The 26,361-nt window shown below is 47.3% G+C and overlaps 1 protein-coding gene across 4 annotated transcripts; it reads right to left on the bottom strand.

Annotated features, from left to right (window-relative positions):
• Nucleotides 1–231: 231 nt before the first annotated feature.
• Nucleotides 232–25,037, bottom strand: LOC140635687 (T-complex protein 10A homolog 2-like). Of its 4 annotated transcripts, XM_072830685.1 has the most exons (12): nucleotides 24,556–24,703; nucleotides 23,179–23,490; nucleotides 21,568–21,705; nucleotides 19,368–19,526; nucleotides 18,647–18,764; nucleotides 17,844–17,944; nucleotides 16,984–17,073; nucleotides 14,769–14,909; nucleotides 13,125–13,209; nucleotides 2,003–2,120; nucleotides 1,016–1,203; nucleotides 232–386 (listed from the first exon to the last, which is right to left on the bottom strand). In XM_072830685.1, the coding sequence occupies exons 1-12, from the start codon at nucleotides 24,685–24,687 to the stop codon at nucleotides 352–354; spliced, it is 1,617 nt and encodes a 538-aa protein (XP_072686786.1). In that variant the 5' UTR covers nucleotides 24,688–24,703; the 3' UTR covers nucleotides 232–351. The 4 variants fall into 4 exon arrangements, 3 of the variants coding, with proteins under 3 accessions (XP_072686786.1, XP_072686797.1, XP_072686808.1); XM_072830696.1 differs by lacking the exon at nucleotides 1,016–1,203 and having other exon boundaries at nucleotides 24,556–25,037; XM_072830707.1 differs by lacking the exon at nucleotides 23,179–23,490 and having other exon boundaries at nucleotides 24,556–24,706.
• Between the last annotated feature and the right edge of the window lie 1,324 nt (nucleotides 25,038–26,361).

The raw sequence follows: 26,361 nt of genomic DNA, 5'->3' as shown, positions 1-26,361 counted from the left end.
ACCTGTTAATCTGACAAGTGACCTCGCCGTGGGTCATCGGAAAGGAAAAGGCATCCATCCAGGGCAGCTGCACACGGAGAGCCTCCTTATTCCTTTAGAGCCAAGAGCACACTGTCCCTGGGTCACTCGAAACACGTGACTGACATACTGATGACCCCAGTAATGTGGGCACGATAGACACTGGACTGAAATAACTACTGGCACGAAAACATGACCTTTCATGTCCATCAAAGAAAAACACGAGTATATATTGTTGAAAACACATACAGAAACCCACATCTTATGATGAGATTTTCCAAGATTTTCCTTCCCTGTGACCGGGGGATTCTCCACGTTGAGTGTAAAAACCCACTAACTGCCAAAATGCTGCTTATTTTCTAGGCGTCCTACAAAATAAAAAATAAGCATTAATTGGTCATCGTTCTGACTTTGGGACCAAAAGATCATGTGTCTCAGGAGGGAATTTACTGCCTGCGCAGTGATGGACCCTGAGACCCACATGGCACTGACCCTGGGTCAGGCTCCCCATGGGCTCACTTGTGACTAGAACTGTCTTCCTACCTACTCATCAAGGTCATGGGGGTTAGAGGTCGTGGAGGGCACAGGGCAAAGCGCAGAGGAAGAGCCGCCAGTGTCTCTAAGCAGTGGGCCCAAGGGGGTTGCCGTGCTGAGCACCCGGCTTTGTTCTCTGTCCCCACTGGGCTGTCCCAGGGTAGAGCAAGCTCTAGTGATGAGCAAAGAGGAGGCAGCCTTTCTGGGGGTCCTGTAATGCATTCTTTGGTGAGCCCTGCTCTCCAACTAGTGTTGATCTGACCATCTGTCCTGCCCAGGGAGCCTGGGGGCTGGGGTGTCTCTTCCTTCACAATTTCTGGATGACTTAGGTTGTCCTAAAGCTTTGCGTGTTCTCTATCATTGGGGGCAGTGAAATATACTGTTAGTTTCCTGTGTCTGTTTTAGCAAAAACAAATGTAATTGGGAAGTCACACGCAACATTGGGTTTTGAGGGATGACCTACTTCCTCCATCCAGGACCATGTTTCCAGGCTCATATCTGATCTTCACGCACCCGGATGCATAGCGGGTCTCCTGGTAGCCCGTGCAGTAAACAATCTTGACAGTACCATCGGGGTACTCCCTCCTCTCGAACCCGGCCGTTTGAATTTCCCTTTGCCCATTGCTGAGCATGATTGTTCTGTCGCCATTCCTGGTAGTGGGGAGAGCAACCTGGTACCTGCACGGTGGCCGGTGCTGCCCAAGAGCAACCTGAGGGAGCCACATGGCAGCAGGACCAGGTCTGGAATCCTTGTTCCAGATCTTGGTGGATGAGGGGGCAGAGCAGGGAAGGCACACAGTGGGTTTAGGGTGTTGACCGAGACTCAGTTGGGCTGAGGAAAAGTGCGAGGGAGAAGGACGGGGTGGCGGGTCTGCTCATGCACCTGAAGTCCTGTGCTGGAAGCTCTACCTGGCAGGAGGGAGGAGGGGTAGCAGGGGGGTGACGGGACTGTGATAAAGAATCGTACAAGAAAAGTGACCCAGAGCTCATGCCAACTGTGCTGTGGAGACAAGTGGCAAGTGTGTGTGCTACAGCGTCCAGGAGGGCTTGTGGGGCCGCAGGTGGCTGCCAGGTGGGGACGGCTCGGGTCTGGCCCCCACACACATCGGGCGTTCGGAGGTAACAGGCCCTGGGAGAGAACGCCCTATCGGTGAGTCTCTAATTGTTCCTCTGTGTCCTGCCCTGGACTCGGGCTTCCAACATGATCTGATGGGGCATTTGCTGAAGCCAGATATTTTGAGGTTGCCAGGAGAGCATGGCCAAGGTCAGGGAAGAGAAGGGGTCAGTGCCTAGATTCCAGCTCTCTACACAGGGAGCCAAGTCAAGGTCATAGACAACACCCAGGGTCAGTGACATCATTTTCTATCCTTTCACACAAATACCTACACCTTTACAAAAATTAAAATAATCTAAAGAAATTATTGACCATACAACCTGTCCTAACACTGACCTTTCCACGTGGACGACTGTCCCATCAGGAAACACAGTCTCTTCACGTCCATCACTCAGACGTTTCACTGTCCCATCTGGAAGCACGATTTCCTTTGAGCCATCGGGGTGATGTTTTTCTGTAGAACAAACGTTATAAAAAGAACGTTTTTAATGTTTTATATAATCTTTTATATAAATATAACGTTTTATATGAATCTCCCTAATGTCCCAGCTGCATCTCTCAGCTGCTCAAACATATTTTGTGGTGACCCACTCCGCAAAGCATTAGTATTCCAGACCTGGTTTCGTATCCTGCTCTATCATTTTTTATTTATAGTTGATAATCTTGCTCCAGGCAGATTAATTTCCTTGGGTCTCATTAGAACACAAAATTTATATTCTCCCAACTTTGTTCAAATTATCCCCCCAGCTAAAATGTTTCTTTCTTTCCATATGCTCGTTGGCTCCATGGTAGAAGGTAATCATCAAACCCACGGCAGGTGACCTTGGGCTTCTGAATGCCTTTGAGTAACTGTTGTCAACCTTCACCTTTACTTTTTCACAGCGACTTGGGCTCTCAGACCAGAGAACGTGGTAGAGATCCAGGCCTCTCTGCACAGTAGCCTCCATAGACCATGGTGACTTCCGACCTCATGCAAGAGACAGAGAGATCCCTTAAGGGTGCCTGGCTGGCTCAGTCGGTAGAGCATGCAACTCTTGATCTCAGGATTGTGAGTTCAAGCCGCACGTTGAATGTGGAGCCTATTTAAAATAATTTTTAAAAAAGAGAGAGAGAGAACCCTTGGGAGCCACAGGGCTCATTGTGCAACCTGCTGAAAGCCAGCTCTATCTAATGTTATTATAGGAACAAAAGCATGGTTATATTGCACGCATGTGGTATAAATCCCTGTTTGCGTGTGTTTGTGCACAAAAGATGTTAAACTTATTAACTGATCAGTTTCTGTTTTCTTTTTTAAAATATTCACTCGTGAAATGTCTGGGTGGCTCAGTGGTTGAGCATCTCTCTGCCTTTGGCTCATTACGACCTGGTCGTAATCCCAGGTCCTGGGATCGAGTCGCACATCAGGCTTCCTGCAGGGAGCCTGCTTCTCCCTCTGTCTGCATCTCTGCCTCTCTCTCTGTGTCTCTCATGAATAAATAAATACGATATTTTAAAAATAAATAAATTAATAAAATATTCATTTGCTTTTTGTTTTGTTAATAGCAATTGCAGGCAGACAAGAGGCAGCACCAAATATACATAAGAAAAATAAATGCTGGTGACAAATCTCGTAACTGAGGAAAAATTCTACCCATTAAAATACTTTATAGCAAAAACCTGTAGAAGTTGGTTTTTTTTGTTTTTGTTTTGTTTTGTTTTGTTTTTTCCTGTGATATATTGATGGAATCTCCCAGAAGGGACTATGGGATTCTTCTTCGGAGCAACACAGCTGAGCACCACTGGGCCCACTGACTTCCTGGTGCATCCTCAACACACAGGTCTGCTGATCTGTATGAATTGACAAGAACGTGTGTGCGACACACGATTGCATCTATAAAGTGGCAGGAGTGGAAAACGAGGCCTTTGACTCTGCTCCGGAAATGTCAATCACAAGAAGCAGTTTTGAAGACACAGACGTGCCTCCCAGGACAACGACAGGACTTGGAGTTCCTACGGAGAGAGTGCTGTGGTGCACTGGAGACGTCCGCGTGGGCCCGCTGACGGCTTCGAGGCTGAGAGACAACAATGAAACACAGGTCTACAAAGCACCTCTCTCTTTCAGACGACCCGACTTAACACTAATCAGCCACCTGACGCGGCGTGCGTGAACGAGCAAGTGTAACGTGCCATGTCAAAAACTGGCTGGACGTCACTGAAGACAGCAATTGCTCTTGCGTCCACCTGTCCACTTATTTGCCAAGTCGGAGCCTAAGGGACAGGCTGTGAAGGTCAAAGGTCCAACCAGATACAGCTGAGCATCAGCTGGAAGGAGCCTGCTTAGGGGTCCCTCGTCCATCCGTGATGGCCTCTTTAACGATGACCTTGACTCTGGTACCGGGCAGGTCAGACGCTCTGAAAACATTTCCACTGCCAAGTATGATGCCAGATAAAATAACCCTGGAATGTGTTTAAATTAGGTCCTACACTCATGGTAAAGACCAAACATCACAGTGGCTGCTGAGAAGCAGACAGAACAGAAGCTAGAGCTGTCCTGCTGCCAGGTGCTAATCACGTCCCAGGCTGGACTCGTGGTGGCTCTGCGGGGAGTCAGCTCATCCCTGCTTAAAGATGACACTCTCAGAGGTCATGCCCCCCTCCCCCGCCCATGCACGGATGCCCTGGGAAGCATCCACCTCTGGCAAGGGGTGTGCAGCAGGATAACTGTCCTTTCCTGAGCATCCTGAGGAATCTGTGGAGTCGGGCACACCCCAGCCCGAGACGCAAACCTAGAGGAGCCCAGGCTGGCAGCGCCCTGGTGCCTATGGCAGAAGCAGGCACAAAGCTTTCTGGATCGATGGACCCAAACTGAGCCCCCCAGGATTGCCGCCCAACACAAGCCGACAGCTGGAACCATGAAAACAGTGAGGGAATGTACCACCTGGGGAAGGAGCCAGCACATGGCCAAGTGGCCAAGCGCCAGCAGCACCAGGACTCCGACGCCACGAGCGTGATGCCACCAGAAACGGACTCCAAAGGGAATGCATGTAAGAGCATTTCAAGAATTAAAGGAAGAAATTGAAACCAAGAGAGAAGTGATATTAGCAGAAAAAGACTAGGTAAATCTGAAAAAGACCAAAATGAAAGCGAAAAATATGATCTTTAAAATTAAAGCTAGGGATCCCTGGGTGGCGCAGCGGTTTGGCGCCTGCCTTTGGCCCAGGGCGCGATCCTGGAGACCCGGGATCGAATCTCACATCGGGCTCCCGGTGCATGGAGCCTGCTTCTCCCTCTGCCTGTGTCTCTGCCTCTTTCTCTCTCTGTAACTATCATAAATAAATAAAAATTAAAAAAAAATTTAAAAATAAAGCTAAAAGGCGTATCGAAGAGCACGTAATATTCAGCTGAAGAGACAACCGATGAACTGGGAGGTAATCTTAAAGAACTCGCCCAGGATGTAACAAAGACAAGAGAAATGCAATGTGATGAGCAGCAGGGAGTGTAGGGAGCAGGCGAGGTCCCACACCCGCACCTGGAGGGACAGGGGGACTGTGCAGGAATGTCATGCTGCTGGGGACCACAGCTGAGGACTTCCCTGAACTTGGAATGGGAATGCCAGGGCACCCCGTTACATTTTGAGTTTGGGATACACTACTAATGATTTTTAGAATAAGTATGCCCACATGTGTATTGCATGGAACTTGCTCGTGCTAGACAATCACTCGTTGCTTTCCTAAAATTCACATTTAACTGGGCCCCTGCTAAGGCTGGACCCCCACCTTATGGAAGGTGTGAGTCATTCAACCTGAGAAGCACGGCGCCCCCAACACACAGAATGCAGCTACATCTGCAACTACCCCTATCATAACGGGCTGGGAGACACAGCATTTCCTAAAAGCAGCAGGAAAGAAAAGAGTTCACCTTCGAAGGAGGAAATTAGGTGGATGTCAGACCTTCCAGCAGATGTGACAGAGGCAGAATTAAATCCTCAACACACTGAGAAAAATTGCTTCTTGTCCTTTTGCTCAAAATTCTCCAGGGATTTTCCTCGGCATCAAAGTGCAGGTTCTACACACTCCAGCTCCTCACGCTTTGACCTCACCTCCTCTACACAGCTGTGACTCCTCCCCTACCACGCTGGCCTCCTTGATTTTCCTCAGTCATTTCACTTGCTCTGCTCTCTCTGGAATGCTGTTCGCCTGGTACCCCTGTAGCTCTCTCCCTCTCATGTTGCCCCTGCTTCTCCTTAAGTATCACCTCCTCAGGAAGGACCTCCTGGATCACCCTACTGTCAGGGTATGGGAAATAACAGCCAGGTATAAAATAACAACACCCTCTGCCTGCACCTCCCTTTCTCCATTTTTGACCTTCTTACTTTTTTCTATTACGTTTATTTATTTTTTTCTATTGAGTTTAATATGTGTTAATTTTTACTTATTTGTACCTCTCTGTTGCTTGCCTCCCTCCCATAAACTTCACAAGATGGGACTGTCTTACAGTTTTGTTCACTGTCATGCATCCAGCTCGAAAACAGCACTGGCCCAGGGTAGGCACATAATTGTGGATATTGTTACTATAAATATAGGGGTGTGTGTATCCCTTTGAATTACTGTTTTTGTGTTTTTTGAGCAAATATCCAGTAGTGTGATTGCTGGGACATAGGGTAGCTCTATTTTTAACTTTTTGAGGACCCTCCATACTGTTCTCCAGAGTGGCCGCACAAGTTTGCATTCCCACCAACAGTGCAAAAGGGCTCCCTTTTCTCCACATCCTTGCCAACATCTGTTCTTTCCTGTGTTGTTGACTTTAGCCATTCTGACAGGTATGAGATGGTAGCTCACTGTGGTTTTGATTAGTATTTCCTTGAGGATGAGTGATGTTGAGCATCTTTTCATGTGTTTGTTGACCACTTGTATATCTTCTTTGGAAAAATGTCTATTCATGCCTCCTACCCATTTTTTAACTGGGTTATTTGTTTTTTGATTTTTGAGTTATTATAAGTTCTTTATATATTTTAGAAACTAACCCTTTTATCTCACACATCATTTGCAAATATCTTCTCCCATCGCAAAGGTTGCTTTTTAGTTTTGTTGATTGTTTCCTTCATTGTGCAGAAGGTTTTTTTTTAAGATTTTATTTATTTATTCATGAGAGAGAGAGAGAGAGAGAGAGGCAGAGACACAAGCAGAGGGAGAAGCAGGCTCCATGCTGGGAGCCCGATGTGGGACTCGATCTCAGGACTCCAGAATTATGCCCTGAGCCAAAGGAAGATGCTCAACTGCTAAGCCATCCAGGCATCCCCCCCTTTTTTAATGATGATGAAATCCTAGTGGTTTATTTTTGTTTTTGTTTCCCTTGCCTCAGGCGACATATCTAATAAGAAGTCTCTATGACCAATGTCAAAGAGGTTACTGCCTGTGTTCTCCACTAGGATTTTAATGGTTTCCTATCTCGTATTTAGGTCTTTAATCCATTTTAAGTTGATTTTTGTATATGGTACAAGAAAGTGGTTCAATTTCATTCTTCTGCATATGGCTGTCCAGTTTTTCCAATACTATTTGTTGAAGAGACTGTCTTTTTCCCATTGGATATTCTTCCTGCTTTGTTGAAGATTAATTGACCATCCAGTTGTGGGTTCATTTCTGGGGTTCTTTATCCTTGAAAACACAACTTTTAAAACCCTTGATCTAAAGGCACTTACAGATTTATGCACCATACATAATGTCCTCAAGCACATATGGAACATTTGGGGGAAAATGACTACACTTTAGGCCATCAAGGAGACAAGGGATTTCAAAGAAAAGGTAATAATGCAAGGTATGGCTTGACACATCTTAGCTAAATTAAAACAAACAGCGATAAGAAAACTAAAACACATCATGCACTTGGAAGTCATTTTAAAAACACTTTTAACATAACACATGAGCAAAAAACAAAATAAAATTACAGTAAAAAAATAAAAGACACTTAAACTGCATTAAGAAAATAAATGTTAACAAAATTTGAAGGATACAACCAAAGAGGTGCTTAGAGAGAATTTATTGCCTCGAATATTTATATTAGGGAATAAAGAGCAAAAAGTTAATGAGTACTTATTTCTACCTTAAGAATTTAAAAAGAAAGTAAAGTCAAGCATAAAATATAATAAATAAGAGGGCTTAAATTTGTGAAAGAGAAAACACAAAGTTATAGTATAAAGCATCAACAAAGCCAAAAATCAGTAATTTGAAATACATAATAAACACAAAGACCTTTGTAAAGTTGGTCAAGAGAAAAGTATTAGGAAGGAAAGAGGAGTTACAGCCACAGATGAAGCAGAGAACTAAGAACATGAACATAATGCTCTGGAGGGTAGAATCAGATTGTGTCTGGCTTCTGGGATCCTGAGGGACGACCCATTCATTCTGGGCTCAGAGCCAGACTGTCCATGAAGCCAGCACGTGGGTGTGGACAAACTTTGATGCTCTCAGCTTCTTCATCTCTAAGATGGGGACAGGGAGGGCGCCTATTTCATTGGATTTTTTTAAAGGTTAAATGTGTAGATGGAAAGCACCAGAAGAAACCCTGCCACATAATGAGGGCCATGTAAGTCAGAGCTATTCTTACTATTATATTAGGGATGTAGCTTTCATTAGCTAGACGTTTCCTCACTTCTCTTACTAACCACTAGACCTCAGATATGAGGCTCAGTGGAAAATGTACAAAAGATCCAGAGACCACTTCCCAAAATAAACAAAAGGAGAACGAGCAGATGACAGTGAGCCTGGAGAGGCAGGGGAGGGTGGAGATGGGGCAGGTGGAAGCCTTGGCTTCTGCAGGTGGGAATGGTCAAGGAGACAGAGAAAGTAGATAGAGACAGACATGGGTCAAGAGTTCCAGAAGAAGAAATGAGAACACAATATCATCAAAGGTAATCGTTATGAAACTTCTAGAGTGGATATAAAAGTGTAAATCCATAGGTGTAAGAAGCACCTCATATTTCAAGCAGAATAAATAAAAAGAAATCCTAGGGATTTGTTATGGGTGGAATTTGTTCCCCTGAAGTTCCTATATTGATGTTCTAACTGTCAATGCCTCCGAATGTGACCTCATTTGAAAATAGGGTCTTTGCAGAAGCAGTAAGTTGGGATGAGATCATGGTCCTGATCTCTTATAACCGGTAAACATGCAGACGTATGATTGGTGAAAGGGATATTGATAGATACAGCTTACTCTCTGGAGGTCAGAAAACATGATTATGTATTTATGTACATGTATACATACACACACAGAGAATGACAAAGCAAATAAGACAAAAAGCTAAAAATTGGTGAGTCTGGGTTAGAGTCTTACAGGAGTCCTCTGTACAACCAGGAAGTTTGAAATCACATTAAAATAAATTATAATCTTTTTTAATTTAGAGCAAACAAAAAATAAAGGAAGAGAACAGCACAGTTAAAGTCTGCGCTAATGGACGGACATAGAAAGTAATGCCAGCGGGGATCCCTGGGTGGCGCAGTGGTTTGGCGCCTGCCTTTGGCCCAGGGCGCGATCCTGGAGACCCGGGATCGAGTCCCACGTCGGGCTCCCGGTGCATGGAGCCTGCTTCTCCCTCTGCCTGTGTCTCTGCCTCTCTCTCTCTCTCTCTCTGTGACTATCATAAATAAATAAAAATTAAAAAAAAAAAAATTAAATCTGCTTTAAAAAAAAAAAAAAAAAAAAAAAAAAAAAAAGAAAGTAATGCCAGCAGTTACAGTGTGTACCTTTCTCTCCAGCTCACGTGGGATCAGGACGCTGAATACACTGAAAATGAAGTAAATACGAGCCATATAGACCGTGTCTACCAAATATTGTGCACACACCCATCACTGAGGGGAGGAAGTTAAGTCAACACACTTTAAACAGAAGGGGAAAGGATCACACTGAGAATGATTTCTGGTATCACACCAACAGGGCAGCACTGTGTTGTCATTCCTGTCATGCCTGGTGACCCACACTCGTACCACGCCAACAAAACAGGAGGCTCCTTCAGCTCTGGAAGTTTCCTTGCCCGCTGTTGGGGATTCACAGGCAGTACTCCCTGTACTTGACACACCCAACCTGGGCTGATTAATCCCACTTCCTTCAAAGGGAAAGGGCAGGAAACCACCTGGATGTGAGAAAAGGAGACTTGGGTGTGAATGGAGGTCATTTGCGTGCTAGTTGGTTAATGGGATGGCTAATGTTGAGGGTGGTTTTAATTCTGTGGGTTACAGACTGGGAGAAATGGACCCTGCCCCTCACAAGGGGAAGTCTTGGTTTTGTACAATTTCAATTTGATTGGTCTGAAAAGCAGAGGGCAGTACTAACCCATCCCAAACTAATCCATAAAGAACAACAAATCTGTGAAGCACCTGAGCGGTATAAAACACAGTCATGGTTTAAAGACATAAATGCAAAGCAATGAGCCTTTGGAATCAAAGCACATCTCTTGCACATTAAACAAGGAAGCTGGTCTTTGAACAGAGACAGTTGGTGGCCGTTCACAAACTCGACCCTTGTCCTGGCCACTGCTGAGGGCACTTTTGAAGTTTCACCCTCTCTCCAGACTTGCCAATCGTGCCAAAGGCAATTTCAGAACTATTTACAGGGGTCAGGGAGGATATTTAGCAATGTTGCATGGAAGCGTTCGGCCCAGCATGGGATCCAGTTTCAAATTGGCCCCAGATCAGAAAATGACAGTTTTCCTGTGCAAAGAAGCCAGATTTAACCATTCCTGCTGCTAGAAGCCAGGCAGGAAACAACACAAAAATACAAGACCCAAAAGGCAGAAAGCTTTCCACGAATGCAGAGGGCCAGACTGAGAACGTTGGAGGCAGGCTGGGAGACAAAGCTACAGAGCCGTAAGGACAGAAGGCCATCCCAAAGTCCACGGGAAATTAGCTGCAAGGAATTTTCACACAGCATATTGGAGTTGGCAGGTCTCCTTGGCATTCTGATTAATAACTCACTTAACATGTAAACCGTCAGCCTCGATAGAGTCTAGAAGAAAAGGTTAGTGCTTGGAGTGCGGGCCTAGCAGCAAGGTAGAGCAGAGCATCGGACAAGAATAGTAGGGGACCCCAGAATTGGCTCAGGATTAGCTTGGACAGGGACAAGCATGACCCAAAGAGTTCTGGTCTTTGCCACAACCAGCACCAAGCATTGTCACCCTCACCTCAGTGGGGAAGACCAAGAAATTAATATCAGATACAAATTCCATCCTAGTGTTCATACAAGTATATATCTCCACATCACATCCCGTGCTGGAGATGCCATCCATGTCTATGTAACCCCTTTGCTGAGTTTTTAAAGACCCAAGTAAAGAAATCAGCAACAAAACCTCCTCCTTATTGAGATACTACATATTTTCCCTAAAAGGAGCCTAAGGAACATATTAATAGTCCATGAAAAAAGCATTCTGTGGTGACCTACATTTATGAAATAGGGAATGGTCCTTCCTACTATCCCTTCCCAGGGAGCCCCAGTTACCAACACAATACTAAAGATGAAATAGAGAGGAAAAGGGTTAGCTTCACATAATCCAACATTTTCCAAATCTGTTTGCTGGGCCACAGAACACTTTTGTTGTTAATGGTGTGGTTGGCAAATGTTCTGAGAATAGTTTGGGAAATCTCGTGGTTTCCCGAGCTGGAGCTCCCCAGCCAGCTGCTACAGTTGAGATTTGGGGAATGGGGGAGGGAAACCCAGACATGCAGCGCCTGCCACATTGGCCAGCTCTAACAAGGCTACAGCACTGCTAATGGCACCCTGGACATCCAGAGCCAGTGTGGGTGTCAGCCTCTGTTCTTGGCACTCACCACCTACTGGCCCGTGGGTCCCTGACCAGTCCGTGGGTTGGTGCTCCTCCACATGATATCGATGATAAAACTCAAAGAGGTCAGCCCCCCTGGGGTCACTCAGGGAGGAGTCAAAGGTGGCTAACTGTGGTCCACAGTTCAGTATCTCCCTAAAATGATCTCCTACTAACGGTGCTCTTGTGCAGTGGACTATACATCCCCTACCAACACCACTCCTGTGGAGAGAGCAGAGACACCCTTATATGGAAATTCTGGCATTAAGGTTTTTTGGGGTTGTTTTGCAATTATGGTTAGACTTCTTAAAGTAGAAGAAGAAAACCAAGGAATGAAACCCAGATCAAAATACTCATTTTCTAGCATATTCTTTCAACCTACTTTATAAATAAGACTTGTACAGAAACAATAACCACTGTATAGTTAAACTAAATGACTGCATTTACTGATCACAACATGTTAAAAATTAAAAAAAAAAAAAAACAGACCTATGGCCTTCTGCATGATGAGCATCCTTGGTGCTAAACACGCCTGCAGAAGAGCTGGGTTTTCAAAGGCAGAAACAAACTGCAGTGGCTGTACGTTAGTAAGTATCCTGAAGCCACTGCACTTTGTTTGATGATGTCTGTGAGGTTAGACCAACCTCCACCGTTTGTTGGGTCCATCTGGGCACAGCCCACAGCCTTAGAAGGCTTGCAGGGTGGTGGTGGGGCAGACCTGATGAAGACCAGCTTGGTGAGAAGGAGACCACCAGCCAGGCCCTACTGCACACGCCAGCTCTGGGAGACACTAAGCTCCGTCATCACAGCAGTAGCCCATCCCAAGAACACAAGCTTTGGGAAACTCCAAAGCTCAGCCTGGGGTCAGGGCTCTGTTTGTTTCAACCAAGAGGGCAGCTACTCAGGAAGACGGAATGCCTCCTATTTCACACAAATGGTGGTGGTGACCATGACAGACAAGGAAGACACTGGGACAATGACCTACTTCCATTGTACACTCTCTTAAAGTTTACTCCAGAGGAAAACTCACATTCCGACACTGGTGGGAGACAATGGTGACTTGACAATGAAGAGGATGCTATGACACAGTGTCCTCTAAATGGGAGAATCGCCAACTGGTGTGCCCCACCCATTTAGAAAGCAGGTTCTTGCAGGCCCTCATAGTCATTAATATGAAAAAAATAGGGACTCCGCATAATGAGAGATAAAATTAAACTGTTACAAGATGAAGCAAATTCACAAAACCAAAAATCTCGGATTTTAACCAGAGCATGAAATTCTCAGAACTTCAGAAAGAATGTGACAGCTGTGGAGAGAGCAGACGTAAAGCTATGTGGCATGCCATTCGTCTGGCAAGTGGCTCATCGTGTTTACCCATCCGACACAGAACGTGAACACGCAAACCCAGACAGCAAGTTCTGATGGCATTTCCTTAGGCATTCGGTGCATTCACAGCCCCAACTCAAGCAGTGGGTTCAGAGCTATTGGATAAGAATCAGGAACAAATGGATCCTTGGCTTTTCACGACGTAACTGAAGCCCTGAATTATGTGGACCATTGTTGCCGTGGAGAATCTGCATAACAGGCTCCAATTAGGTGAGCCTAACATCCCTACCTAAAGCACATATGCCTCACATGCACTCAGGAAGCAGGTAACCACGTGCCACTCACCTGTCTGCTTGTTAGGAAACTGCACAACTTCCAAACCGTTGGGATAGGTTGTGCGCGTTATCTGAGCATCTGCATAATAGTAAATCTGTAAGCACCAGAAACACCCGTGTTGGGATGCTGTTTGTGTTATCATTTTGAACCTGGATTTAACCTAGTGAAGTACTTCCTGCAGGTGGGAGAGGCCTCCCCTGTCCATGGGAAGACACTGGGACTTTTCCTTATTCTGAGAGGTTACTGACTATGGGGTGGCCCTGTCCTTCACCTGGGCAGAATCTGAAACCCAAAACTCACCCACCCAGACTCATTGCCTTGGGGGATCTATACCCTACCCAGGCCCTGTGATGTCATGACAGGAATGGTGAGCATGAGCCATGAGCCCCATGAGCATGAACCACCCAGCTCGGACAAAGCATGTGCCAGCAGCTTGAGATAACACAGACCAGCTCCCATGTCATTCAGACACCCAAGCCCAGCCTCTGGAACTGATCGCCCAATTGTGAAGTTTCAAATCAGTGTGACTCCTTTGGTTTCCAACCAAGTGGAGAGGGACTGTGGGGAAGAGCAGTTGTAGACAAGGATAGTGATGGGGAAAGCAGGAAGGGTTCCCCTTAGCTGAGCGGCCCTGAACCATACAGGACGGAGGAGAATTTAAACAGAAGAGGGACACAGAAACAAAAATCTATTTCATGTTAATGTTTCCAAAGTGAGAACTTGAAAGGCTGACATTTTGCTCGACCCCTAGTTTGGGGGGCCTGGCCTAGTCAGCTTATGTGGGTCAGGAACAAGAACAGGAAAGGAGGCTCCATGAATAGCTGGGGGAAGGTGTCTGATAAAGTGGAAATATTGCACACACCGTGCTGCTGAGAGTGAAGGGACTGGCCTGCCCTCTTGTTCCTGAGGCTTTCTTCCTGCATGCATAATTTTTCCAAAAACGAGACACAGCGAAAAGTGCTTATTTCTCTATCATTAGAATGATTTTAGGTGCAACCCCAGGCTGAGGGCTTTGTTTCCTCTCAAAACCAAAGAGAAAGGATGGTGGAGAAGAGCACCGCTCACTCACTCAGCAGGTGCCCTGCTACGACTTCCCTTAGCCGCCATGACTGTCCTGGGACCATGCCAAAGACCAAGGTGGGGAGCCACTCCTTCCAATGACAGCAGTGCGGCTCTGGGCTGAGAAACAACTTCAGGAGACTCCGGGTTCAGAATTTGAAATACTGAAGTAGGTGATGAGACCAGTATCATCTATTACTCAATGGACTGTGACATCATAAAAGTCACCATGTACATGGGGTCTTCTAGATTCTCCTTGTTACTACACAAGGGGGGTGGGATTACCTCGGGCCAGAGAAAGGACATATGACAGTGATTCCAGGGCTTCATCTACATCAGGATTCTAACATCCGCCCTTGCCAATGGCCATAGGCCTTTAGCTGGGGTAAAATTACAGAGCAGTAAGCAGGTGCCTCTAATTAAAACCAGTAAAACAAAAACAGAAACCAGAGAAGAGCTCTGTGGTCATTCAGAACTCCCTGAATTTTCATCCCAAAGCTTGGTTAAAAAGAACAAAAAACAAAACAAAACAAAACAATGACGTTGATTATTCTAAAAAAAGATTCTAAAAAAGAAAGAAGACTCTGTACTCACCACTCTCTGATCTGGCAAGATCTTCTTCACGTCTCCATTTAAATACCGCAGGACAGTGGCCTTCCTGCCAGCGCCTCTGTCCTTGCCGGTGCCCTTTGACAAGGGGATGACATCATAGCCGTTGCCAAGCCCCTGGACGACCTTCATGGAAACACGAAAGTTCCGACATGAAAAATTACTTAAAGCCTGATTCTTGTGGTTTCATTATTCTTACTCCATTCGGAAGCGTTATGTGCCTGTTGCCTGCCCGGCGCTGTCAACAGCAAGTGTTTTATCTTCACAAATACGAACTCGGCCAGCCCCCAAACCTCAACACATCCCTGAATCTCGCTGTGAATAAGGAATGTTACGATTTACCCTCACACATCTGTTTCTCTTACGTTTATGTTATGAAAACTTGCCTATATCATCAAGTCATTCACCATCAGTCTAGAAAACCCACAATCATTGAGTTTGGTGAATTTGGGAATCTTAGATCATACAAATTGCAGGCATTACTACATAAAAATCACTATTTGTACATTTGTTTTCATCCCTGTGTCATTCTACCCTGACCTGAAGATTTACCGACTTCCATCAACAATCGGCAAACTGTGTAACTTCAGAGGCATAAGGCTGAACTAGGACTTTTGAAAATACCATTCACGTAACTACTAACAGATGAGGAAAAAAAGATCTGGGGGGGTTAATATCTGTGCATATGAAAAATCCAAATGGTAAAATATGCTGTTATTAATTACACTGTGACCTTGTCACTCTTGACCGTAGCTCAGGAATACAGTTCATTCAACTGAGGGAAGATGCAGGGAACTAAAAACCTCATATTTGGCTTCTCAAAGCCACTTCACTGATCCATCAAGCAAAAGCCAGCAGTGTACACCACCTGCTGACGATGGAACAGCCGTCAGTTTGAGGTTTGAACCAGAACCTCGTTTGCCTGGGTCCCAGACCAACCAGACAAATGAAGTGAGGTTGCGTTCAGTTCAATTTTAGGAGATTAACTGGGTAACCCACAATGAAAACTCCAATGAGGTTTAAAGAAACAAGAACTTCTCAGAAATGAAAAAGCACGGGTAATGTTTTAAACATTCCACACAAGAAAAATATTAAAATCAGCTATAATTTTTTGTTTACATTATAAAAAGGGAGAAATGACCAAATTTCAGCCTATCCAGTGCAAGTCACACAAGAGACAGACCCAAAGCAAGAGAGACAGGGAGGTGGTGGTGATTGGGAGAATGAGGTGGGGGGCACGAGGAATGCACGGGGGCCAACAGGTGCATGAGGCCTCAGGGCGGAGACCGTGAGCTGCGTTCCTACCCCACAGCCTTTGAGGCATCTAAGATTGAGTGATTCATCCACATACCTACTCAATAAGTATTTAAGGAGTTATTACTTCCTTCTCACAGACCTACTTGCTGAGAGGGTAAGGTGAGTCCTTTAAACTATGTGGTTTTCCCCTCTAGAAACCTGCATCACGACTACACTGAGAAACAACACTTACATGAATTCAAGCTGTCCCTGCGAGTAGCATTCCCTGTCGCTCACTTATTTGAATATTTTCTCTGCTTGAGGAGGACTCCACAGGCCAGTGGAAATGGCTCAAAATGATGGCTGTTGAGGGGTACCTGAGAGCTCAGTGGGTCAATGCCTGACTCTTGATTTCAGCTCAGGTCATGATCTCAGGGTCATGAGATCGAGCCCCACATTGGGCTCCGCTCTGAGCATGGAGCCTGCCTGAGATGCTCCATCTGCTCCTCCCCCCACTCAATCAATCAATCAATCAATCAATCAATTTTAGAATGATGGCTGTTGAGCAAGACGCTGGCCCATCTCTTGCGAGCACCACTGCCACCACTGCTGCCGTGTCCCCAGGTGCATACGAGACACCAGACACGATGGCTGCAGTGCACACCTTCTGCACGGCTTCCTGGGACAACCACAGCCCTGCGGACGTGTCCTTCACAACCGGAAGGGCTCCTCAGGGGCTGAAATGTGGAGGCTGAGACAGACTTAGGACAATAAGAGGCAAATCAGTTTTAAGACATTTTTCCTATTGGAACATGTGTGGCTTTATGTCCTAGAAATAAACTGGCAGACACAGACCCTACAACAGTCCCCTCCGAGGGATGCTCACCTGGCCGCTGGGTCCCACCCAAGGCACAAGTGCACATTGCACAGGAGCCTGGCCTAGGAAACAGGGGCGCCCACCTACCATGCCATCTGGGTGCTGCGTCCCTCCTTCTTTGTGCTCCAGTTTTCTCTCTGCTTCCATATGGGAAGGTCCTGGCTCTGCAGGAGGATTCTGTGGGAAGAGAACAACCCTGGTCCCATGTGGGTTCCAGGAAATGTGCGGTTCCAAGCCGGAGAAAGCTTGTCACCCCGACATCTTACAGCCCTGCACCCTGGGTCCATGCACTGGGTGGTGGGCGGTAGCTGGCCACATGGTGTGTTTCTGTGAAGGGTTATGTCCCAATCTCCTTGTTGGTCAGACCTGGGCCAGGATGTTCGTGGGGAAAACAGTTACACACTAATAAGGAAAGCATCCCAGGAGCTTATACATTTGCGTTGATGATGTTGGAAAGAGCAAAACAGACAGGCTTTTCTTGGGAGAACTGGAGATAAGTGGGCCCCATATTTTCCTATTTTCCCCTGATTGCCTACTTTTATATCTTAAATAAGTTTACATCCCAAATTTCCTCCCATGGAGAAAATTATTTCATTTCATTGACATTTGTTATTAAATTTAGCACATAACAAGTGGACTGCTCACTAGAGCTTAAAGTATTTCTGCTATATTTGCCTTTGGTTCTATTTTAATTAAAAATTATAAAATAAAAACAATATAAATTTTGATCTGAGAACTCTTCAGTGATGTAAAAATAGCAATCTTGTATTGATTATGTGCAACTTCAAAATCTAAGAGAAAAAAATGTTGCTCCTTGTTGGGAAGGCTGACCATCCCCAGAAAGTAGGGGCATTTGAAACCAGGCTAGTGTTCTGTTCTTCCCAAGGAGGTAGGCGGGCATGACAGTCTCAGTCCTGGGGGCTGGTTCCAGCCTCAGCCCTACTCACCTGTGGCTTGACAGTGCCAGGTGGGGCGTGGACAGACCCATCACTGTGCTCTGGGGGGAGAAGCCCACCCTCAGGACCTTTGCAAGGTAATGAACGTGTGCCTGAAAAAGCAAAGAAATTGAATTCTAAAGGACAATGCACACACATCTTAAAAATCCTAATGTAATTTCTAAGTCCAATTTAAACCAACAGTGAACATGTTCTCTTTTTTTTCATGAGATTACAAATAGAAGGTCAGTCACACAAACATTGGGTTAACAAGTGACATTTGATCTTGTAAGAAACATGAACTATTCGATAAATGCATTCAATAAATATTTATTGGATGTCACTCGATCTCAGTGTTAGGTTCGGGAGATGAAGATGGGAAGATGCTGTCTCTGCCTTTAAGCTGCTTCTGGCCCAGAGATGAATGGGAGATGAGCCCAAAAAGCAAAAAAAAACCTTATTGGCATCAAAATGGGTTTGCTGGGCAGCAGAGGCTTGCTGGGGAAGGAGGGGCTCTGCCTCCAAGAGTCGGAAAAGAGGGGTCAGGAAGGTGCAGGCAGGTGAGCCTGCCCGAAAGAAAAGGCAAAGGCTGATGCCAGCCCCTGGGAACCAGCACTGGGTGTGCATTCTCTGGGGTTTAAGGAGCGCTGGCAAAACACTGAGGACCCAGCAAGGGAATCAGAAAAGACATTCAGGCAGGAGGATGTTGCCAGCACTTGCCACAGGAAGATTTCAGGCAGGCACATGTAATAAAAGCTCATACCTTAAAGCAAGAGGCAAAGAGGAAGGACCCCCCCACCCCCCGAGGTGCTCACCATTCTCATCAGCGGCTGGGCTGTCCTCCTTGAGCCTGACATCTTCTGCGTCCTTGGCTGGCACTGGTGAGTTCCAGCCACTTGATTTTTGCAGACTTTGGGATGACTGGTGTGTGGCCTGGGTGCAAGGACAATCACAAAACCCGACCCTGTCACTTCAGATCAAAAGCTGCCTGCTGCAGAAAGCCACTTGCAACTGTCAAAGTTTTCCAAAAAAGTCCCAGGACTCCACCCAAAGCACTGCACTCAGCGCCAGCAGGTAAGCCGTGTTTTCAAATGCAGAAATGCACTGAGCATGGCAGAGCAAAGGAGCATCAACTCCATTCATTTGCTTCCCCAGCATTACCGCTAATACCAAGAGACCCCATTTTTTTATATCTATGGCCATACAATTATTTTTTTTTATTTATTTATGATAGTCATACAGAGAGAGAGAGAGAGAGAGAGAGGCAGAGACATAGGCAGAGGGAGAGGGAGAAGCAGGCTCCATGCACCGGGAGCCCGACATGGGATTCGATTCCGGGTCTCCAGGATCACGCCCTGGGCCAAAGGCAGGCGCTAAACCGCTGCGCCACCCAGGGTTCCCGCCATACAATTATTGTAAATAAATGAAGCTATTTTGAGTAATAAATTGAGTATTCTAGTTAGGTCTAAGTGGAATGTTATTGGAATGTAAATTGTGAATACAGCCAGTATAAATAAGCAGTTTTCTAAGCGTCACCTGTTCATCCACAAATGCGGCTGGTCTCTCCTCGGAGGGCATCCCCCGGGTGGGAGGCATTGCACTTCTGTCTTGAAGACTTCTAGAAAGAGTTTCATCTCCATCTTCACATGATCTTATTTCCCCTGCCTCTGTTCTTTCTATCTTCTTACTTATCAGCTGAAAGCAAATGTGGGAGTGCTTTCACATTAATAACGGTCGCTTTACCCAAGAATATCATAAACACATCATGCTGGCTGTGACAGGAGCTACACCATTATAACTCTGTTCTGATACCCCACAAAGCAGAACTATGGACATGTCCCATTTCTCATTCTATAGCCCATGCTCTTGTGGGATTCAGGAAAGTTATGATTGATCCTGTAGAAAAGCCTAGCCGCCACAGCAAAATAAATAGCTCAAAACTGAATTTGAAAATGTATAATAAGAATTTTTCTGCCCTTTGCACAATTCAAAAATGGATGGTTTATGGCTAAGCCATGGATTGATTCACTCAGACATTCATTTATGAAGCAATTATGCTGTGTGCATGTCACTAATGCAGGTCAGTGGAGGAACAAAGGACAAGGCTGCATCTCTTAAGAGCACCAGAGAGTCATGCAGTTCATCCTAGGACTTCAGATTCTCTGCCCACATGATCCAAAAAGTAGCTTTTCCCACTTGCAATAAATGGTTGAGTTAGAGCAGATTCCAGATCCTCCTTCAGGAGTGAAATACTCAGCAGTCTCGTTGGGAAAGAACGTCAGGACATCGGGTCATCTTGATGAGTTGGGGCTCTTCTTGGTTCACATTAACCCTGCTACCCCATGCTGGCTGAGTACACGGCAGGGCTTCTCAAGGATGAGGAAGATGCAAAGCTGGGGTGGTCACCAACATGCTGGCTGCCAGTCTATGTTACAGAGGAGCTCACCCGAATAAGGAAAGTGCCATAGAGATCAAGTAACATCCACATGGAGGCCCCGAAACAAAGCCGATGTGGAAATAGAGGAAAAGCATAGCAGTGACCCAAGAAACACCATGGTTTTAAAGCCATAGGACATAGGCGGTGAACAATATGAGAAGATGTGGCTGCTTAAAATCCCTACCTTATCAAACTCAGCACCCAAGAAACAAAAAGACCTAGTCAAGAAATGGGCAGAAGACATGAACAGACATTTCTTCAAAGAAGACGTACAGATGGCCAACAGACACACGAAAAAATGTTCTGCATCACTTATCATCAGGGAAATACAAAGCAAAACCACAAGATACCATCTTACACCAGTCAGAAAAGCTAAAATTAACAAGTCAGGAAATCACAGATGTTGGTGAGGATGTGGAGAAAGGGGCACCCTCGTGCGCTGCTGGTGGGAATGCAAGCTGGTGCAGCCCCTCCGGAAAACAGTGTGGAGTTTCTTCCAGAAATTAAAAATAGAGCTACCCTACGACCCAGCAATTGCAGTACTAGGTATTTACCCAAAGGATACAAACAGTGTCTGAAGGGGGCTCCTGCATCCCAATATTTATAGCAGCAATGTCCACAATAGCCAAACTTAAGAGCTGAGATGTCCATGGACATATGAATGGATAAAGAAAATGTGGTACACACACACACACACACACACACACACACACACAATTGGAGTAATTGTCATCAGAAAGGATGAATACTTACCATTTACATCAATGTGGATGGAACTAGAGGATATTATGCTAAGCGAAATTAGTCAATCAGAGAAAGACAAATATATGATTTCACTCATATGTGGAATTTAAGAAACAAAACAGAGGATCATGGGAGGAGGGGAAGGAAAAATAAAATAAGATAAAAACAGAGAGGAAGACAAACCATAAGAGACTCTTCAATCATTGGAAACAAACTGAGGGTCACTGAGGGGATGTATGGGGATGGGATAACTGAGTGATGGACATTAAGAAGGGCATGTGAAGTATTGAGCAGTGGGTGTCATATGCAAATTTGCATAGACTGGATCCCCAAGTTTGCAAGGACTGGATCCCTGAGTTTGCAAAAACTAGAATCCTGAATTTTCAAGGACTGTATCCCTGAGTTTATAAGGACTGGATCCCTGAGTTTGCAAGGACTGGATCCCTGCATTTACAAGGACAGGGTAGCAAGGATTACTTCAAGGAGGCAGGATTTCTCAGTGAGATGTGGGAATACATCTACTTCCTTTTAAAGATCATAAACACTGAGGGTCACCTGGGAAGAAGGGTCATGTTTAGATGACTGTCCTTGTCCTGTGACAGTAGCACTATGACTTCTGCGGCCTGCATGTTTCACTAATATCTCTTCATCAGCTGACAGAGGTAACATTTTCCCAAAAGCCGATTGAGATACCTAAAAGGCAATTTATCACAAAGAAAATTCAGAGGAAACATTCACATCTTCGAAGGTAGAGTACCTGTAAGGCAAATTCAAAATGTAACCATTCAACAACAATTGCAAGGTGCTAGGAAAAAATAGGCATGGAAGGAGAGGGGTCTTAGACTGGTTTCTCCCCCCAACCTGTTGAAGATGCTCACAGAACACAGCACATTGCAAACATGGCTTGTTTCTTATGGTTGCTCACTATGTCAAAATACCCCAGGTTCCTAAACACTACAAGATAAAGAACACCCACATTTATTTCCTTGGATTATCTGTCTTTAACTGGGAAAATATTAAAGAAAAAAGAAAATGTGACCTATTTTTAGTGTTGTCTCTCACAATTTATCAAAGATTCGAAATGCAAAATTTCAAGCTTCTCTGCTCTGAAGCAAACTCCAGAACCAGCATGAGAATTGTGGTGGGATGTGGGGTTTTGTTATTCACCGCCCAGCCCTCTGACGAGGACAGGAGGTGGGTAGGGGAGAGGGCTGGAACAGCCTATGGTCCCATTTCCAGAGCGGCTAATCCTCAGGCCTGTGCTCTCCTGCATCCCCAACTGATACGCTGTCCCTACCTCTGAGCCTGTGTGTACCTGACGTGACGTGAGGCTCACATAGCCATGCTGTTTTCTTCAAATCGGGAGTGTCCTTCTCAGTGCAGATGCTCTCCTCATGAATAACCCCACCAGCGCGGTGCGCAGAGTCAACAGATATTTGGAAATTCATAAGCACATGGGCTCAGAATGAGAGTATCTGTGTGTATGAGTGTGAATTGTTGTGTCACAGCTGAAATATCCTAACTCCTTGAACTGTAAGACTTAAAAGTTCACACAATAAGTGCAGATAAGAATATTGGCACTTCCCCGAATCCACTGAAAATTAGCCCACTTTTATTTTGCCAGAATTTACATGATTTCATGTCAACATCTGTGCACAACTGTGATGATCTGAGTAACCGTGACACGTACTGAGGAACCAGAGGACAGACATGGCAGTGGAGCCTGGGCCACAGCCTCTCCAGCACAGCCGCTCGGTCCCTCAGCCCTGCAGCTGGCCCCACAGCCCAGACATGGAAGCCAGTGGTCCTGCCACTTGGTTCTAAGCATAGGACCCTCACTCTGAGGTGGGGCTGGGGGGTCTGGATCTCGTCCCCACACAGTGTCCTGGTGCACGAACAGAGCACCCCTGGGGGCCTGTGTGCTGGCTCTGGTGACAGCAAGAGGGGGCCCAAATCCAGGTGGTCCAGTTCACCAGCCACATGCCCATCGGTGGGGTTAGGGCTGGGGTTAGTGCAGTAGGCAAACAGAGACGCCCGGGAAGTGCCGGCGGCGGCCCTAACAGGTTGTCAGCCGTCCGTGGGGAGCAGGCCCGTGCTGGGGCTCCGGTGCTTGTTGGCTGCCACTGACGGGGGTGCAGCAGGGGAGCAGACAGCAAGCCCTCTCACCTCCTGGAGGCTGAAGGTCACCACGGGCACTGGCGACCGTGTGTCCACCTTTACCGTGATGCTGCCTCGAGGTACAGCAAGAATGCCGTCTGAGACCAGAGGGTCCGACTTCCTTCTCGGGCCAAGGGTGCCCGTGACTGCCTCCCCAGCTCCCGGCCGCGGGGGCCCTGAGGTCTTCAGCCCGGCCCGAAGCTCCAGGTTCTGTTGTGCCAGAGTGTCTCTCCGGCTCTGCAGCTGGCGCTCGGCGGCGGCCCACTGGGACTCCTGGCTCCTGACCACCTCGTGCAGTCCCGCCACCTGCTGCTGCAGCCACTGCCATCGAGGGACAGCGCGAGGGGGAGAGAAGGGCAGACGGGCTGTCAGACGGCTGCTTGCAGGCTCTGTGAGCTAACTGGAAACGGTCCTCTGTCCCCCACCACGCAGCACCGTGGGGTCACCCGGGGCACTCCCCCTCCAGCCCGTGGGGTCAGCCTGAGACTCCATCGAGCATCTGTCACTCGTCCTCTTGTCTTGTCCAGGAGCCTCTGAGCTCATTGCCTGCTCGGGGAGTCAACCAACCCGAGACTGGGGGCCCCATCTGCCCCGTGGTGTTGGGGATACCCCTTCTCTCGATTGTTAGTATGGAATCACCACACCTCTCGCAGATTCCGGAGGACCCCAGGCTGTGTGATGCCTCCCACCCTCGGGGTGGGCCTGGGACTCAGAAAATCCAGGTACTCCCCTTGCTTCTGCGGCTAATTCCTCTGAATTCCCAAAAACACAAGCAAAAACCTGTGTTGTATTGACGTGGATATTTTATCAACTGTTCAGAAATTAGCAGAAGCCACAGCATTTTAAATGCAGTGTACCAGCTTTCCCACGGGACCCTTTAGGTGACACTGCTTCTAGGATAAATGGGGTTGTGGTGGGAGGTCTGGTCTTGTGCTGTGTGACCACGGCCGCTGGACACATGGCACCATGGGAGGGAGACAGGCAGAGGCCTAATGGAAGCAGGGTGGGGAGAAGCGGACCCCCCTCCGGGGACAGGCGAGGAGGCTGAGGGCGCACACTTGAAGTCACCGACACTTTCTCATTTTCTTTGAACCAAGTTCATACAGTCTCGTAGTTTCTCTTGGATCGGGGTAGTTAACAGAGACACTGAGGTCTCCCTTACACCCCCGCCCTGTCTCTCATCTACTGAGACACAGAGTTGCAGAAAGAAAAGACTCTTGTGAACCGCATGGCCCTCCTGGAGGGGTGACAAGAATCATTATCCGGGTTAAAGCATCTCCCCGGAGGAAGAAACCAGGGCGGTCTGAACGCTGGTCTAAGGTGCAGGATGGGCCAGCGGCAGGTGGACCAAGAAGCCCCACCGCCCGTCCCAGCACGGCCACTCACCAGCATCTGCTCCACCTGGCCATCCTTCTCGGAGAGCGGGAGCACCACTGTGTCCTCGAGGTGGGCCCCAGCCCCCCCATCCTCCGGGCACCCCATCTCTGCCAGCCCCTCAAGCTCCTCGGCCGCCAGCATCCTGCTGGGGAAGGAGCTGGCCGTCAGGAGTCCCCACCCTCCACTGTGAGGCGAGCCTAGGATACACACACTTCTGTCGCAGCCCTTTGTCCCTACAGTTGCAGACCTGACCCCAAGTGAAGGCCATCTCAGTGTCCAGAGCCCCAGACAGAGGGGCCCGACCAGACCATGCATGACCTCTCGTTGGCAATGAGAGAAGCCACTCTAACTCCTGGAAAATGGGCCCCCAAGAGTGGCAGATGTGATCAGGGTGGTCTCACAGGGAGACCTGGGGACTCAGCTTCTTCACTGGCCTGGCTGACTAACCCCAACCTTCCCCCCAAACCCCGAACAGACCTATGTCCTGTGCTAAAGGTATCGCTGTCCTAACAGCGATAGGTGGTGGAGGTGGAGCAGGGTCACCTGCAGGCCCGGCTCCCAGAGAGGTGGGGAGACGCCCCCACTGTGCTCCCACACCTTCCAGGACATCTGTGGAAGCACTCATTTCCTTGCTCTCACGTCCGCTCAGGGCTTTGCCGGAGACATGGGCCAGGGAGCCTTGTTGGGAGGACGGCCTCTCTATCAGTGCCAGGAGGTTCACGGCCTCCCTCTTCCTCTCGGCGCTAGGGGAATAGGGTCTTCATTGAAAAGATGTTGAGGGCTGACCCAGAAGCAGATCAAAGACCTCCTGGCATGCGGACCACTCTGGGGCGGGGCTGAACTTACAAACACAAGTCAGGTTATGACAAAACGTCACGTGCGTGTGAGCGGGAAATGCACCTGTTCCCGAACTTCAGGCTCCAGGGCAGGAAGATGAGCAATGTAACGACAGGAGGCCGGCTGGTTGAAAACCTGTGTCTCTTGATGAAAGAGATGAGAGGTACCAACAGGGAAGACAAGTGAGTGACCAGGACGTCCGAATCCGTCCTCGGGCAGGTCTTACCATGGTCTCGAAGCCTGCCTGACTTCACCACTCTCACGTCTCCCCCATTTCTCTGACACTGGGGAGTCCATGCTGGGTCCTCAGCCCTGCATTCTTCAGCCCTTCGGTGTAAGGAAGACCCTCTCAGCCGCCTCAACAGGACCGTCACATCACCAGTGTGCAGTGGTCCCCCGGGGGGAGGTCCTGTCTGTCCAGTGTGGCCCCCACCCCATCTGGTTCTAAACGGACCCCCAGCCTTAAAGGGGCATGCCCTTCCACTCTCCCCCAACACACCAGCCAGCTCCATGACATATTTGCCAGTATGTGATCTGAATACAGTAAGCTCATCGTGGGTGGAAATTATCTACCCAGGCAATTGGGAATGGCAAAGCCCCCTCCCAACTGACCAGAAAAAGGAGGCCTAATATCAAGTTTCCAATAGAATGTACATAGTAAGAACTCCTTTCTCCTCACCCATGTTCTTGAAGAAACATCAACTGTAAAATGCCTCTCCTTCTAAGTCGTCTGCATGATTGTGTGATAATGAAGACGATGAAGAAGTGGGAAAATCAATGGCCAGTGTTACATGTCAACTGTTCTTTCTCATCAGTGGTCCTGTGGACACCGTAATCACACATTTAGGAAGTCTACCCACACTTGCTTCTACACTGTGTAAGATGTGACCCTCGGGCCACAGCCGTGCTGCGGACGGGGCTCCCGCTGACTGGGATCTGCTCCCCAGATGTCTGTGAACCAGCCCTTGATCTCCTGGG

The sequence above is a fragment of the Canis lupus genome, chromosome 1, assembly GCF_048164855.1.
Source record: "Canis lupus baileyi chromosome 1, mCanLup2.hap1, whole genome shotgun sequence".
NCBI lineage: Eukaryota > Metazoa > Chordata > Mammalia > Carnivora > Canidae > Canis > Canis lupus.
The sequence above is the reverse complement of the archived record's forward strand: the minus strand, read 5'-3'. Positions and strand labels throughout refer to the sequence as shown.

Excerpts from the sequence above, each read along its gene's own strand:
- LOC140635687 (XM_072830685.1), bottom strand. The coding sequence starts at position 24,687 with ATGCTGGCGGCCGAGGAGCTTGAGGGGCTGGCAGAGATGGGGTGCCCG. Across the intron at positions 23,491-24,555 it reads GCCAGGTGGAGCAGATGCTG|TGGCTGCAGCAGCAGGTGGC; the intron begins GTGAGTGGCCGT and ends CCTCGATGGCAG. Across the intron at positions 18,765-19,367 it reads CCGCATTTGTGGATGAACAG|GCCACACACCAGTCATCCCA; the intron begins GTGACGCTTAGA and ends CCTTGCACCCAG.